Genomic DNA, 16,982 nt, shown 5'->3' on the forward strand with positions numbered 1-16,982 from the left:
CACTGCTGAGTAAATTGTCGGACTCGATGATCTTACAGATCTTTTCCAACCTAGGTGATTCTGTGACTCCATGATTCTGGTACGTTCAGCTGGAGGCACACCAGGGAAGGAGCCAGCCTGAATTTCTCCAGCCCCAAACCCAATCTTTACTCTGCTTTGAAACACTGATGAATTATTCCACAAACTGATAAGCAGGGGGAGTTCAGAAGAGGCTTTCAAATTCACAGAGCTAGAAAAATCAGATGGAAAAGACTTAATGCTAGAAAATGCTGGACCGTTCCCTGCAGTGGGATCCCAGGAGCTTTGCACAAACTAGTTTTAAGCCTTGAAGTCTTTAATACAACTTCCTGTTTTATTTTTCTTTTAGCTAGACTGGTATTTACTAATAAATATGCAGCTGGCTGTATACAGAACAGCAGGTAGCTCCCATTTACAGCTGTATATAACTGACTGCAGCATTCAACACCCTCACTCTGCTATGCAGTATAATACTCATAATAAAACACACACCGTATTTGCAACTGTGTTCATGCTACTATTCTGGTACGTGACACACATTAAGAAACATATTCTGAACATAGAAAAGAATTTACCATTTACATAAAAAAGATGCACTGGGATTTTCAATAAGTTCCAGCATAATATAGTATCATTTTTATATATTGTCTGCTCCCTTGGTCTTGCTGATTTAATACATTTTTTCTCTTTATAACCAGAAACCTATAGGTTGTATATAGATTTTCTTAAGCATAATATATGGTGTCAGTGTGTATTTATAAACCTTTACCATAGAAATGTAACAATTGTCAGAATGACTTAATCCAAGGGCCATCCAGGCCAATATCCTGTCTGCAGCAGTTTTTGCCATTAATATGGATTAGGCAGACAATACAGTTTACTACAACCTAGTTTTAAAACCACGTTAGTGATAATACTACTGCCTTGTGTATAAATGGTTATAGAGCACAGAATGCAGAGAAATAGCATCATCCCTACAGGGCAGGGAGGGAAACTGAGGCAGGGGATATGGAGATTTTTTTCACACATATAAAGAGAGATTATGTTTACATATACATAAAATGCGATGGAGATTATATATAACAAGGAGCTGTCTGGAGCCCCAGATAGCAGCACCACCCACTCCAGCCCTTGCATCCCACCATGTGTCCCTGGCTGGCACCAAAAGAAGGGCCACAAGCCTGGGGGATGTTGGCATGGGAAGAGTTAATGGTGGAGGTCTCAAATCCAAGCGCTGCAGGTGTCTGCTTTTAATTCTTTGCTGCTCTTCTCCCAAACAGCTCAAGGATTTCCACTCTCCCTCTTTCTCCTTTACAAATGAGTGTTTAACATAAGAAGAGAGGCAAGAGGAGCCAAGGCAGCCGGGAGATCTCCTACAGCCCTTTCTAGGCAACCTGAGCAGGCGGGAAAAGGCAGCTGGCTGGAGCCCAGTGAGAGAGCAGGGACTATGAGAAGAGTCTTCTCACATCTGGTTAAGTACTGCTAAACCCTCCGACGAGCTGCCTAATTATTACAACACTTCTGCCGAAAAATTAATGTGCTTGGCCGTCTGCACTGGGGCAGAAAGGGTAGGAAAGCAGCTGTCAGGATGCAGGCAGCGATGGGAGCACCAAGGAAAGAGGTTTGCAGCAAGGAAAGAGAAGAGCAGGGAAGCTCTGCCTGCAGGGATCCTGCTGGGAAAACAGCCCTCTCCCTGCTTCTTTTTGCTGCACGGCCCCCAGGAGAGGACAGTGCCAATAGAGTTGTTAATGTAGCAACAACAGCCCTTGCAAAGAGCTCAACAGTGATGCCCTGCCTACCAAAATCAACAGAACGACCTGCCAGCATCCCAAAACATAGATAATCATCCCAAGGACTCAATAGCAGGGCCAGGAACAAGACCCAGGACACTGAGGTCCCTTCTGCCTGGCCTCTGCTCACTTGTCCTTTTTGCTGAGACCTCATTTCAGTAACTTCCAGAAAATCCAAGTGTGGCATTTTATTTCTGTAGGTCTCTATAAGAGCTGTAGGTACAGTACCACCAAGGTAGCATCATTCATATGTGTGTCCATATTCACGTGTGTCTGCCACAACCAGCTAAAAAAGGCTGCAGAGAAGACAGCAGGGTCCTGCCCCCCCAAACTCAGCCGTCTCTGTGTCAGGTTAGTGGGGAAGCCTTTTTCTGCTGCAGCTGTGATGGGATTAATCACTCTCCCTAGACAAAAAGGTGGGCTTATTTCCCAAGAGGTGTCCAAGTACACCCAGAGAGCTCAGCGAAAGCAGCAGCCTGCTGGTTGCCTTTTACCCATAGACATTTGATGAAATTAATGACACACAAGTAAGTTTAAAGGCTAAGACAAACAGAACTGGCAACAACTTGAACCTTTGGCCTGTCCTTTGAAAGTCTCTGGCAAGTCTCAAATCTTCTTGATCTGCTCACTAAAAGGATGACTGTCCCACAATTATTTTCCAAGCATTTGTTGGCAAGTTGTAGGAGGAAAAAGGCATTTCACTGAAGCTGTTAGTACAAAAGCTCAACTCCAGCCAGGGGCTGGACTCCACTTCAAATTATAATATTTTAAGTACCTGAAAATAAATATTTTGTCAGCTGCTGAGAATTAAGAAGTAGCTTCGACCTTTCAGAGAGGGGAACCCTGCAGAGAGCGGCAAGGCTCAGAGAGTTAGTTGCAAAACAAGCTCTGCCTGAGCCATTCAACCTGTCTAGTGCACACACAGCCTCCCCTCCCATACTCCCAGCTCCCTGCAAGCTGCCCAGAGCCCCTGGGGCACAACAGGCTGTCCTGCACGCAGCAGCTCCTTCCCAGCCGGGAAATGTGCTGACAAAAGAGACTAGAGCAGCACTTTACTATAAACTGGGTGCCACAAGTAAACTGAGCATCCTCGAGGTAACAACAGCAGAGTGACCACTCTACTCCCCTGTTGCTCAGTGGTGCTGTTGTGTCATATTGTACCACTCACAGACCTAGGAATTTTGTCCACAAGGATTAAAAATACTCACTTCTGTTTTGTAAAACTGATTATGACCAAGCACCTGGGTAGATGTACCCATCACCTCTCAGACCTCTGAGCCACAGTGAACACTGTTTGTACTCCAACAATGGCAAAAGGAACCCACACAAAGCAGGAGATCTCTGTTTTTCCAGCAGAGCTCAAGGAGTTAAATCCCTCTCCCTTCCCCCCCATCTTTCTGCCTTTGGCCTTTAGATCAGCCCTGGTTGCCAATGAGGACTCATCGAAACACCACCAGGCTGGGCCTGTCAGGAAGGAAACCAGCGCGTCCAGAGTTTTGTTGTTCTAAAGACTTTTTTTTTAAATTTTATTTTACTGCTCAGGAAGGAAGCCAGAGCTTGCGCTTCACTCCAAGAATGTTGATTACTCATCCTTCCCTGCATTATTTCTTTTATCTCTCACTTTTATCTACCTTACTCCAAAATTTGACCCTAAATTCTTTCTCTACCATTCCTAGCCACTGATTTCAGCTGTTCTTCCAAGTTTCATTAAAAAAAAAAAAAAAACTGGCAACTGTTTCCTCAGAAAAAAATCCCATTTGTCATGTTTATTAAACAAGCCTCCATCCCTCCCCCTGCGCAGCCTTTTCAATCCAGGCACCATGGTTATGACCACTGCTCAAGGATCTGAGCACTACAAAACATGACCACAACCACCCTCAGCTGGAGAATATCATAATCCCTGCTTTAGAGACAGACGATGAGAAATTACTCTGCTTGTCCAAGGTCAATAGAGTCCACAGCACAAGCACAACCTATGCTCAGGGCTTTGCCCAGGCAGCCCTTCCCTCTTCCTGCTCCGCATGGCTGCGAGGATTAGGCACGCTCAGCTCTGCCAATAACTGTGTCCTTCATCTTCAATACCCCCCCCCACCAGTCAAGCTAGAAATGAGCAACACAAGTAAGAGAATCGGTATGTGACGAGTTGATGACACATTTCCTTAGATGCAGAAAAATGTGGGTCCTGGATCACCCAAACGTCAGTAAGCCACCTGAGTACATAGCAGAGAGACTATCAGCAAGTGGTGTCTAACTACCTTCTCCTCCCAGGCTCTGTAAAATCCATCACACCACCCGGGGGTTTCCTTTTCTTCTTTGCCCAGGTGCAGCTAACAAGCCAGACACAACTGGCAACATCTGGGAGAACACACGCAGATGTTTCTCATTGACATCATAACCTTCCCCAGCCTTCACCAGCACGCGCCCATGCCCCAGGGTGGGCGCCCAGGTGGGAGACACACATTGGGTCCTCACAGTGTTCCCAAAGAGATGACCAAAGGTGAAGCTTTTTTTTTTTTTAGCTTAAGTTTCTTTCTTCCTTGAGACGTGCCACAAACCTGGGGGATGATCTGGATCACACCATACACAGCTACCCCAGGCTCCTACACCCACAACATCTCTGTTACGCACAAGTAAAGCCAATGTAAGTTCTCTCTGCCCAGCTCTGTCTTGCTCTAATACAATCCTCCCCTGTTTCCACAGTTAACGCATTGTTTTCATTTTAAGAGGGGAAAATAATGAGATGGTGGGAACATTACTTCTGGCTAATGGAGACAGAGATCTGCAGACTTTCATAGCTTACTTTTTCCAGTATATCCTAGTCCTGATCCAAATATCATCATACTTATTTCAGTCCTGGACCAAATGTGGGACTGGACACAGCACATTGGCCAAATTAAGACAGAAATAACTTGTAGCATTTTTCTACTTCTCACTCTCTCTAACACCTCTTGCTGACACTAAATTTCTCATCTGCAGATGCCCTGTTTCCTGCACTACTGAATGTCCCAGCGCCTTCAACACAGCCTCCCTGAACATGTTAGTCCCAAATTTTGAGTGAAGGCAGGCTGCCCATCACCTCCCCCCTTCTGAAATCAAAACACCTCTTTGAGAGCAACACTTTTGTGCATGAACCTAAATATGCAGAAAGGAAGAAGCAACACAAACAGCAGCAACGAGTCCCGAGGAGCAGAGCTGGCAGGAGCAATGGCAGCTGTCCTGTACAGGCTGCATGCTGAGCAAAGTGCAAATCTGAGGGCAAAGAAGCAGGGCTGTAAGAGTTTGACTGCGCATTCTCCCCTTCTCTCGTCCAAGGGGCACCTCCTGATGTATGAATACTTTTTGATTGTAACCATTAAGCTCCCCTGCTCCTTTTCAGCATAGGGTTATCCAGGTCACTGATTGCTCCTTCATCTCCCCAGAAAAAAAAAAAAAAAAAAAAAAAAAAAAAAAAAAAAAAAAAAAAGCATCAGCGGTCAAGCTGACTCCTCAGGGAAGCTGAAGACAAGTGCTCAGGAGGTAAAAGCTGTCACCCTGCCTAAGGACTTTGCTAGAGGCTTATCTCCCACCTCCAGTGCTGGAAATACGAAGTGAGGCTGGTTTGCAATCAGAAGAATAAACAAGGGAAGGAAGCGAGCTTCTGCAGCCCCCTTGATGGTGCTGCAGAGTTTGGATCCTTCTGACCTACAATGATATCCAGCTCCCAGGATTTCCACCCATCCACAGCCATCGCGAGATGGCCCTTGCGAGATTCCCCACACTGCAAACACTGACAAGGAGACAAGGTTCCCTCTAGCCTGCAAAGGCCAAAGGTTGGGCTGGGTGCGGGGCAGCTCTGCTGTAGCACGGCCAGGCCACCCTGATAAGGCTTTCAGTCACCCAGCCAGAGGTGCAGCACCCAGGGTGTCATTCATCCTCCTCCTCTCTCACTCACAAACACCCTCGCATCACCTCCTGAGCAACATGGGAGCTCACGTGAGGCCTCCGGTAGGGAATTTTGTGGAGCATCCCCCCAAACAGGACTGACTCCTAAAGAAATCTTCAATATTGAAAGCCCGGTTGGAGAACAAGGCAGAGCTGTGATCTGGTACCAGGTGTTTTCCCATCCCTGCACAACCGCCAAAGCAGGCTCTCTGAAATGAGGGATGGTTATCCTATGCCTCCTGATAGCAAGGGATGCTACAGGACAGACAATTTCACATTCTAAATGGCTTTGCAAGTTGTTTCCTAAAGTGCGGGAAAACAATATAAAAATCAGATTAAAAGGTTGAGTCCTTTTTAATTAAAAATACCTTAATTTAAATCAAAGTCCCAAAAATCCAAGTAGAAAGAAATGGATCCTTCAGGGCAGTGCCCTTTTACTTGTTGCTCTGTTTACAAAACCAATTCCTTTTGGGAGGCTGTCACAGGGAGCCTTTACCCCAGCTGCTCTTCCCAGTGCTTTCTGATTTAGTTTCCATACAAGTGCCAGGAAGCATTCATCTGCCTCCCAAAGAACAAGCCTATGCTTGGGGAGCCAGCCCTGCCAGCCAGCCCAGCAGCTGCAGCTGGATGTGTCCCGCCAGCCTCACCCTGTCCAGGACTGTGGCATTGCACATCTAGAAAGCCCAGGTAACGCTGAAGGATTGCACCTGAGAAAAGCTCATGCACAAAAGCTCTTGGTCCTTCTGAATTGAAAACTTAATGTGGTTACTCTGGCAAGATATAGTTAAGATTCAGTGCTGCTGGGGGATACCAAGGACATAGTTTCCAGCTCTTCCTTTTAGGGGTATCCAGAGACACTTGGTGCCTTCCTTTTCCCACTTCAGAACAGCCGAGGATTCACAAAAAAAAGCACAAAACACATTCTTGCTCTGCAATTCAATGAGAAAACTGTTCTCAGCCCGAAGTTTGCAAAAAAGGAAGGTTTTAAAGCAATACTGATTAGAAACTATGTCCCAAGTGAGGAAAAATACAATGGAAGTGTCCCACACCTGAACTCCACAAGCAGTTTTGCTTTCAGCAGGACTCCCTCCCATGTTATCTGTGTTTAGGACAATAAATCTCTCCTTGCTTTGCTCCTCCCCAACATTGTTTTTCCCCCCTCTTCTGTTGCTCAGGCCACTGCTGCCATTCAAGACACCAACAAATGGTCAAAGGAGAGAAGAAAGTGATGGCTAAGAAGAACTCTCAGATTATCATGACCACCCTCATGTTTTTAAAAGACAGAACAAAGACGAAATGAACAGATACAGATAGTACCAAACCCAGCAGTACTTTTTCAGCCAGAGCTTTTGTTGACTTGAGGGCTGGGTCAATCTGCCAGCAAATACCCAATACTCCACCAACAGCAGGAAAATAATTCAGTTGTAAAAAAAACCTGAATTCATGGTGATGAATTTGTCCAAAATGTCTGTCACCTGTGAGTTTCTACACTCAGGCCAGCAAAGCCAAGCAGGCATGATGTTGCATGAAAGGGGAGAAAGAAACACATACAGCTTACATGTGTAGATTTATAAAGATGCACATGCCCTTTTTCAGAGGATGCTGTAAAGGAATCCAATTCTATATTAAATTTCCCAAATATAAATCCATTATTTCTGAAGAATTTCAATTGCTCTGCATAGCTGAAAAATGTTCTCAAAAGTCTCCAAATCTGCTATTCCACCCTGAAGAAGAGAGGTGAAACATTCATAGGCTATCAGGCACATTGACATGATAAAGGACCACCAGTGACATGAACCAGAGGATAAAAATCATCACAATTTGCTATCAATGGCTGCTTTTCTTGGAATATGGTATTAAAAGGGAACAACTTCATTCCCACTATGAATTTGCATTAGAAATCCATAATAAAAATAAAGCTTAATATTATACAAACGGATACAGCTCTCTATAGTGCTCTTGATGCAGATTAAGGTTAGACAGATTTTAGATGACAGTTATTTACCTCAGTCTAGCACCATGTATGCACAAAAAGAATTTATTTTATAGCTGCAGATATTAGCCAGAAAAAAGAGATGAGAGGAAATCTTACAGTCTCACGTAAAATATAATTATGTCTGTTTTCTACTCCTTGGAAGGCAAACAAAGAGAAAAAAAAATGAATCTGCTGCTAGCATTTAATGGGACTTGTCTAAATGATATCAAACAAATAACAACCAGCAGCAATTCACTAACATCTTCACTTCTATTTTTTTTCATTGGGGAATTCCAGAAACATTAAGACCTTGTTGCCTTGAACACTTTCAGTCCTACAGAGCAGGATTAGGCCCATGCCTGAGTATGTCTCTGTCTTTCAAGACCTTCAAAATATCAAGGAAAGAAAAATAAATCACACAGGCACTAATGCTTATTCTCTCCCTCCTGAAATGTTCGCCTTCCCCCCGCTTCTCCCAAATCCTTATGCAATCAACACCAATCAACCAGGAAACTGTTGCTAACTCTCGAATTTTGCAAGTTAGCAAGTAAAATAATAAAACAATGTTTTAACTGTCAGAGATCCTGGCTCGCAAAGTGCACTTTGGTCATTTCCTTTAATAACTGTAGTTTAGTAGTAATGATTTATAATAGTTCATAATATTCTACTAACTGTACTATATTAATAATACTAATACTTTGCCCTTGCCTAGCATCTTCTGTCAGAAGATATCAAAGCGGCACGCTCAGCTGTGAGGGAGGTATCACTACTCCCGTGATAGGGATCGGGAAACCACGACTCCAAGCCATGCCCGAGGTCAGGATTCCCGATCCCCAGCACAGCACGGCAGCCACCAAGTCTGCCTGCGCTTCTCCTGCTGCAATCCTCTGACAGCAGTCAAGTCTGATCGATGGGGCTGAAGATTTAATGTGATTCATTCCTTCTCGAAAAGCAAGGTTTGGCCAGTGGTTTGGGGGCCGTGGTTTTGATGGGAAATACTGAGCAAGGTGGGGGGGTTTCCCTGTAATAAGTACAATAAGTACCCTCCTGCCAGCATCCAGGCACACAGGGCAAAAGAGGAGCGATAAATATTTACTGCATCCGTGCCCATCTCTCCAGCAGGAGATGGATAAATATAACATTTCTGTGTTGCTCAGCACTCCAAAGACAGTGGCTTCACCAGCTCCCGCGGAGTCCAAAAAGAGAGGGGACACGAGACATCTCTGGCATGGCAGAGATGACATGAAGGCTGGCCGGATGGCAGCGGCTGCACGGGGAAACATTTTGGAGGAGAAAACAGCCCCAGCCCTCCCCCTCAAATGATCAATTAAAAGCCATCCTTCTGCCGAGAGCGGGCGAGGACAGCAAATGAGGGCTGCGAGGAGCAGCGCCCGGCCGGGGTCTGCATGACAATTGATGGGAAGGGGAGGCCGGGGGAAGCAGCCCTATCCCTCCTCTCACCATGGTGATTAGGTATTCCGAGTGCGCCAGATAGCCCCAAATAACAGAAAGAGAAATATAAACTGGAGACCGGCAGATCCAAGGGAGGCCAGATGGCCCCGCAGCCGGCAGGGGCTGCTCCCATCCAGCCCTTCCCCACTTTTAACTGTTCAAACATTTCTTTATCCCAACAAGACAATTAAGCTGAACAGCATGGAAAGGAGTCTCGGCAACAGTTTGCAGAGGGAGAGGGAAGGTTGTTGCCAGAAAAGCAGGAAAAGGAGATGATTGCTGCGTGCTCCAAGACCTCCATGCAGCACACTTTACTCCACAAGGATGGTGTGTATTTGGTGGAGCAACAGGGATGGATGCATGGCTGTCATCCTTGCTACTGCCCATCTGCCTGCCCAGCCCTTCCAAAATTCCACTGTTGCTTCTTCACTCCTATATCACGCAGGGCACTGCACGACAGAAACATTCCACTCGCTTTATTTCATTATTTCAGAAGCAGAGTTAAACTTGCGATTTCCCATGATCATGGCTGAATATGATTAGCAACAAAGCATCACTTCACATTAGACCTCAAATTTTACTAGCCTTGGAAGTGTGCATCCCAGAGGGAAGAGTTGTGAGCAATGGATGTGTGGACATGTGCATTCCCCCTCCAATCCATTGTTCTGCCACAAAAAAAATAAAACCTTCTCCCCCCAGCACATGTACATAGACACACAGCTCTCTACATATGTCATGACACAAATCCCAACACAGGTCTGAGAGGATGGGTGACTGCACAGACAGTCCTCGATCTGATTTCCAAAGCACCACATTATTCAGGAATTTATGCTGTGGTCATCCTACCCCTGATGTCCATCACCTGAAGTGTAATTTACATTTGATCAATAACAAACCAGTTGTTTCAAAAGGAAAACTAACCCCATGCTAGAGATGTTCTTTTAAAGTCTAACAAAGAGGTCACAAATACATCACACAACTTCTCCTGCAGACAAGAAATCAGTTGCAGCATAAACTATGTCCAAGGTGAAATATGATTATCAAAAATAATAATAATCATAATAATGTTATTATAATCATCCCTACTACCCTCAGCAGACCCAAAGGATGAGCAAGGATCCCAGCCTGCTCCCAACTCAAATGTTCATCTCCTGGGCACAGCAGGAGCTGGGCAAGGGCCACCAGCAGAAGCAGGGAAACTGAGACTTCGAGAGCCAGACTCTGGCCAGAGAATGGAAACTGAATCAGTGGCCAGGATGTAGAAGATCACCTTCACACCACTAGCCACAGACAACACGTGATGAGACCAAGCAGCAGACAGTAATGGGAAACCATCCTCTGTGGTCCCAGGGAGGCTGGTGGCCTGGGCTGCCCCGCAGGGATGGCCTGGGCTGTCCCTCTGCTCTGACAAGGTCTTTGCCAGGAGGTCCCGGCTTTGGCACCGACCTCTGCCTGCCACTTTGTGGGAAAGCAATGCCACAGGAACTGGGTACTATGACTGAAGGACACTGAGACAGGTTTTATTAGAAATGAAAAAACAGAAATCTTTTTTTTTCCCCCTCTGATGTTAAAATAGGGCTATAGATCTCTTTTGCAGAAAGGAACATGCCATTTATTTCCACTCCTTCTAGGAATCTCAATTATTGTACGCTTATTAAAGCAAACCCATAAAATATGTCTTCCAGTGCCTTTAACACATGCTTTACAAGAAGCCCCTAAACTCTAACAAATGGCATTATTTTTCTACCAGTAAGCACCTAAGGGAATGGGCCCATCCAGTAAAAGGTATGTCTGCTTATCCCTGGAAAGGCTCCACTTTTCCACATGTTCCCTGTATACTCCATCGCTCTGGATGTCCTGAATACTCACATTTTACAGCAAGAGAAAACTTACCTAAATGCAGACATCTCAACCCAATTTGGTGATTAACAAAGAGTGTAGTCCCACCCAAAAGCACCCCAAAGATGTTGTCCCTTTGTGGGATGCAGGGTATGGGTCCAAGCACTATCCTGCTTTAAAAGTAAGGAAAGGTTTATGCAAAGGGCTGAGCAACCTCTACTGCATTGACATATCTCTTACGGGGCCAGGTGCCAATCTGGAATACTCTGGAACATATCACAAATACTTTTACTGAATTCTGCAAATTTCTTCTTTCTAGTGAAAGCAGGCTGAGACTTTCCTCCCATGCTGCAGAGGACTAAATAAGCACCTTCCAAAAACTCCTTGACATGCAAATGTCTCACATTGATCTATTTTTCAGGGAAATTAAAACTCAGTGATTACATTTTATTAAAAAAAAAAAAAAGAAAAAAGAAAAGGGGGGAGGGAGTTTCTCTAGAAAATCACCATTCAAGCGATGAGGTGAAACAAATATTTTAATGATCTATTCAAGAAAGGCTCCTGTACAGTGGAACAGAAGACCACACAGGGAAATCATAGTAATTCAGCTTCCACGTAACACAAACCCTTTCAGCAATCTGAAAAATACACCGAAACGGTGAAGCTTTGCAAACCTGAAAGGCACTCATTAGACATGGGAAGGTGTTGCTGATCTAAGAAAATTTTACAATTTTTCCTTGCAGTCGTAGAAAAGCCTAATTACATTTTTACCTTGAAGCTACAGTCACCTACCTGCTCCATAAGGAGCACAAGTAGGCATCTTTTACAGAGGGTTATATATAACAATTACACAAGGAATCCACAAAACTCCTCAGAGACAACAAACCCCTAAAGTACACATTTCTACAGAAAATTCAAAAATATATCTGCAAATGCTAATGCAAAAGAAGATCACCATTCTATCTGCAAACTGTGATCTCTCGAATTCTTCACTTCAGAAGTTTCTCTTTTCATCAAAGACCATTTGGATCCTTTAAAAGCTCCACAACTTGCTCTCAGCCTTTAACAAACACACCCATATGTGTATATGCACACACCAAATAAACTCGCTGTCTTAACGGAGCGAAGTTTCCATCATGCAGTGTCTATATGCAATGGGAATATGATACAGAGCCAACAGATGTATTTAGTTTACATCATCCTGGTAGTTACAGAAAAAATTTAATGTTGATGAAGTATCAGTATTGCTGCATTTGCTCTGCTGTACTGTGCAGAAAAGCATCTCAAAGAAATTAACATGGTAACAAAAGCAATACAACAAAACACCTTCCACTTCTGCCCAAGTTTTCCAAGCTGCCTGCAAAGTTTTTCTTCTGCTTCCTTTCCCTGGCAAGTCCCCTGCCACAGCACTGGCAGCAGCACTAGCACTTGGTGTCAACCTCCCTGTGTCTCTGCAAAGCCCCGTCTGCTCCCAGACAGAGCGGACCCGCGTTCGGCACACGTTCTTGGCAAAGGCAAGGCACGGCGATGGATGTGGATGCGTCTGTCTGTCCACAGCTGTTCTCCATGTGGTCTAATTCATTTAACAGATTTACTTCTTTAAATGGGGTATCTGACAGGATTTTGCCAGCAAGATCCATAGCAGCTGATGCGCTCTAAATTCATTTAGCCAGCGGACCCTCTCCTCGACCGCTATCTCTCGCAGTACTCTTTTGAGCAAGCTTCATTTTCCCAGCCAGGTTATATCGATAACGGAAAGAGCATCAACAAAGATGTCTCTAAGCCTTGCCATCTCACCTGCCTCCCCCATGGATAATTATATTACCAGCTTCCACACATCCACGTGCGCTCCCACCTATAGCCACTTTTCCTACAGACCCGAAAGGAGAGAGAGGAGATTCTGAACAATGAAAGGAGCTTACAGCACAAAAAGTAGCACGGTCGGGGGTGGATCAGAAGGAGAAGGGGGAGAGACACAAGAGATCACACTGGTACTGCAAGAAATACACGGCTCCTGCTATCAGAGGGAATTGTCCTACCCTCGCAAATGCCGACAATAAAAGACATACTTGCAGCATATTTCAAAACCAAAGAGCGATGGATTTAAAAGGCAGGTTGATTTTATGATGACTTTTATTGAAAAGGTACGCTGGGTTTAGGCAGATGTCTTTTAGCGTCAGTAAGTTAGCACAGTGCCTAATTCAAGGAGACAGCCTGAGGAAGCAGCGCCGACAGGGGAGAGAGAGCCACAATGTCTCTATTACTCTCCTTGGTATCATAAAGGGGAGAAGAAAAATCACATCTGAAAGGGAGAGGAAGCAACAGTGCAGCAGGTTTTTGTTTAAAAGAAAGAAGTAATAGTAAAAACAACAACAATAATAAAATTGTTTTCTATTAATAAAATTCAACAGAACAAAGGACCCCATGTGAAAAGCAAACCACTTGCTCCTTGATTACATATCTGAGTTTACAGGAAAACTCTAATCATAAGTTAGCGTTCTTCCTTGGGGTACCACACTCTGTTGCCCCCAGACCACTCCCCATTGTGGGTCACCTCCCAGCTCTGCAAACCTGGAAGCCTGCCCTTCCTGAAGACAGCTCTGCCCCTCTGTGTAGGCGACTCCACAAGAGACAAGGTGATGGGGGAACAGGGAGTTACAGTCATAAACAAGTGGACCGGGTTCCTTCAGTCCAATAACTGGCCTGATTTCCCAGTTCTTTTAAGCGTATCACCTTTCAATGGGCACCAAAATGGGGGAAACACTCAGAGAAAGCACATGATGCAACAACTTATTGAGTTGTGAAAACAATTTGTATTTATCTTAAAGAAGGAGATCAGTGGCCAACAATATTCTAAAGTTAACCAGAGACAAGGTACTTTTGTCCTAAGCTGAGGCATGAATTTTGATGGTCGGTAATGCATTTGCTCTAAAAATGGTGTTCATGAAGAAAAGGTCCGAAAGAAACACCTGAAGAAGCAGGGGGCACGTGCTTGCTGCAAGATTTGGGAAAGTTCCTGGCTACACATTCCAGCTGCATCCCTGTTTACACATATACATGTACCAGCACCTACAGCCTCACACTGGTGCATGGACAGCTTTCTGCAAGGTCAGCATCCCCTCTCCAGCTGTGTGCTGGAAGGCGAGTTTCCTTCAAGAGCAGCTCACCTTAAAATCTGTCAATATCCTTTTGGAAGAACAAGGCAAGATTGCATGGCTGAGCTCAGCAGGCAGGAAAGGCTGCTCTGCCTCTGCCTCCTGCAAGTCTCACAGCACTGCGGGGCAGTCACCTGTTGCGTATCTCAACAAGGCACATTTAAAGAACCACCAAGTCAACAGAGGTACTTACATCTGTCACTTCGGTCTTCAGGACTGGATGAGGTCTCACGGTCAGAAATGAGGCCAGAAACAGCAAATATCTTCTTCCCTGTATCATCAACTTTGAGGGAGCCAGGGGAGCTGGAGGGGAGCTGGGTGCCAAACTCATACTCCTTCCCATCAGTGTCCGAGAAGCGCAGATGGGGCGAGTCAGTGTCATGGCAGTTTTTCAGGCGCTTGGCCGGTGTAAAGGCTGACTGGTAGCTCTCCCGGTCTTCAGTGGATGCAAAGGGGCGGAAAGCCCCGACGCCGCTGTGGTTCAACATACTGATCGGGGTGCAGTCCAGGTTGGGGGGTGCAAACTGGGGGTGAAGGTGAAGCAAGGATGGAGGAAAGTCACGATTTGCAAATGCTCCTGGCACCCCGCCTTGGCGGTGATACATGGAGGCAAAAGTATATGAGCCATTGGTAAAGGGAATGTGCACGTCCTTATCTGCTGACACAGGGACCCCAAAAGGCCTCGGCTGCTGGCAGGGAATGGAAGCATCACGGCTGGCTTCAGCAGTGGAGGCGAGAACCATCAGTGCTGGGGAGGCCAGTGGGTTGGGGAGATAGGGTGAGTTCTCCATCTTGAATGCTGCCCGGTGTAAGTCCATCGGAGTCTCTTTCCTCAGCAGGATCACAAGCAGAACGATCTTCCCCGGAAGGAAAGCAAAGTGATGCCTAGGGATGGAGTGGGGAAAATTACTGGAGCATCATCACCCTTTGAACACTGCAAGGAAACAGAAAGGGAAAGAAAACACAACCAATTAGGTTTCTGCACTCATTTCTCCGGGATGCTCCAGCAGCAGAGTGGCCACATGTGTTACAAGCCACCGGCCGGAGATGCGCCACTGTTCTCATTCAAGAAAATCAATAGACAACTTCACACACTAGTGGAGTCAGCCCTGGCCCTGTAGGTTAAAGGGTATCATCCAGTGCAGATGAATTAAAGGCAAACCAAACATAATAACATGCAGATTTAATAATGCACTAAAAAAAAATATTCAGTCTAAAATTAACATAGTAACTCCAAATTATAAGTGGAATTTTATATGGCAAGTGGCACGTATACATAACTGCAATAAACTTAAGAAAACCCCCATATACACAACCCTGCTATTTGCTTGGGGGCTGGGGGTGTAGAACCAACATAAAAGTATCCATTGTACACAGTTACCCAAATCAGACGGCACACACGGTTAGAACTGTACATGATGCTTGAGATGTAACTGACAGGTATTTTCTCTGGCTCCCACAGTACATATGGGTAGATGTGTGCTTGCACACACAGTACTCGATACCATCATACATATGTATGCACACCATTGGAATGTAGGAACGTGGCTCTCCCGGTGCGTTTGTGTAACACAAACGCCCACGCGTGCACACACGGTCCCTGTGAGCCAAAGGAGAAGAGACTTCCCCAGTAAAATGCCTGGTGTCTCTGACAATATTTTAAATCATAATGGGTGCTTCTGCCATCTGATCTCTGCAAGCCTTTCGGGTCGGGGACAAGAGAGGATGGATCAGTAATTTTAGTTCCTAATGCACTCACTCTTAAGTAGATTTGTAAACTGCCCTGGATGTGCCATTAACATTTAGAGGAAAATGTTAACAAAATTTCTGCCTTGCATCTTGCTGAGCCTCCCAGGTTGGCTGCAACCACCCACCCAGCCACAACCCCCTCCCAGGGTGAAAGAAGGGAAAATCCTTCTTTCTCTATCTCCCCCAGTTTGCAGTGCCTTTTTGTGTTGTTTTTTTCTCCCCCAATCAATCTCATGCCTTTTCTTTTAAGCTTCCGCTGCCTGCCATTCAGGCCCCACAACCCAGCTTAAAATACAAGGACTGTAACTTTGAAACAATATACTAGCCGCTGGAGCTCAAAGGGCTAGAAAAATCATATAATAATAAAAAGCTGTTACAAATTGTGCCTCTTAAATCCAGAGGGTCAAACATCTCAAATAAAACTTAGTGAAAGAGTGTCTCCCTAATGGAGTGCCTTTTGTACTCCATGAATGAGGGAGCCTAGGTTAACAAAGTGTATGAAATCCAGTCTGGGGCTTTAATGCAGTTCAGTGATAGCATTTCCTCTCTCCCATCCTGTACCCAGCCGCTCCACTGACTGTTATGAATTGTGAAGATGAGTGGACATCATCTCTCTGCTTCCTCATTTGGCACTCATCCTTACAGACATCATTGCTAAATTACCAGATTATGTATCTCGCATTAACGGATTTGCTCTCTTCCAAATTTTAAATAACTTTCTCGTTGAGTTCTTGCCACAGACAGTGAGGGGGAGAGGAAGAGTGAGGGATGCCAAGGGCAGCCTGGTCAGCACTGCAGTCCTGGGTACACTTGCTCTGCTGCTTCACATGAGACTGATCAAAATCTGGAGGTGAGAAAACTGCAGCCACTGGCAAATTCAGAGTTTTTGGGAGCTTATATTACCATGTATATATATATATATATATATATATATATATATACAATTATATATTCAAAGAGATGCATGCAAATAAGCCACTGTTCTTAGAAATAAACGATCATTCGCATGGAAGCAAAACTGAGCAATCACAGAAAACACAGATTTCCAGGGGAAAAAAAAAAAGGCAACCACCTCTGCGTGCT

At 45.1% G+C, this 16,982-nt stretch overlaps 1 protein-coding gene across 4 annotated transcripts in view; it reads right to left on the reverse strand.

Moving 5' to 3' along the window:
• The window catches only part of RNF220 (ring finger protein 220), a 213,973-nt gene extending 198,935 nt beyond the window's left edge, over positions 1-15,038 (reverse strand). Inside the window, exon 1 of one of the 4 annotated variants that reach the window (XM_053949884.1) lies at positions 14,344-15,029. In XM_053949884.1, coding sequence (XP_053805859.1) covers positions 14,344-14,968 — 625 coding nt within the window. In that variant the 5' untranslated portion in view covers positions 14,969-15,029. Of the gene's footprint in view, positions 1-14,343 lie in introns of all 4 variants that reach the window. The other 3 variants (XM_053949885.1, XM_053949886.1, XM_053949883.1) reach the window with 3 other exon arrangements.
• Between the last annotated feature and the right edge of the window lie 1,944 nt (positions 15,039-16,982).

Source organism: Vidua chalybeata, chromosome 9 (genome assembly GCF_026979565.1).
Source record: "Vidua chalybeata isolate OUT-0048 chromosome 9, bVidCha1 merged haplotype, whole genome shotgun sequence".
NCBI lineage: Eukaryota > Metazoa > Chordata > Aves > Passeriformes > Viduidae > Vidua > Vidua chalybeata.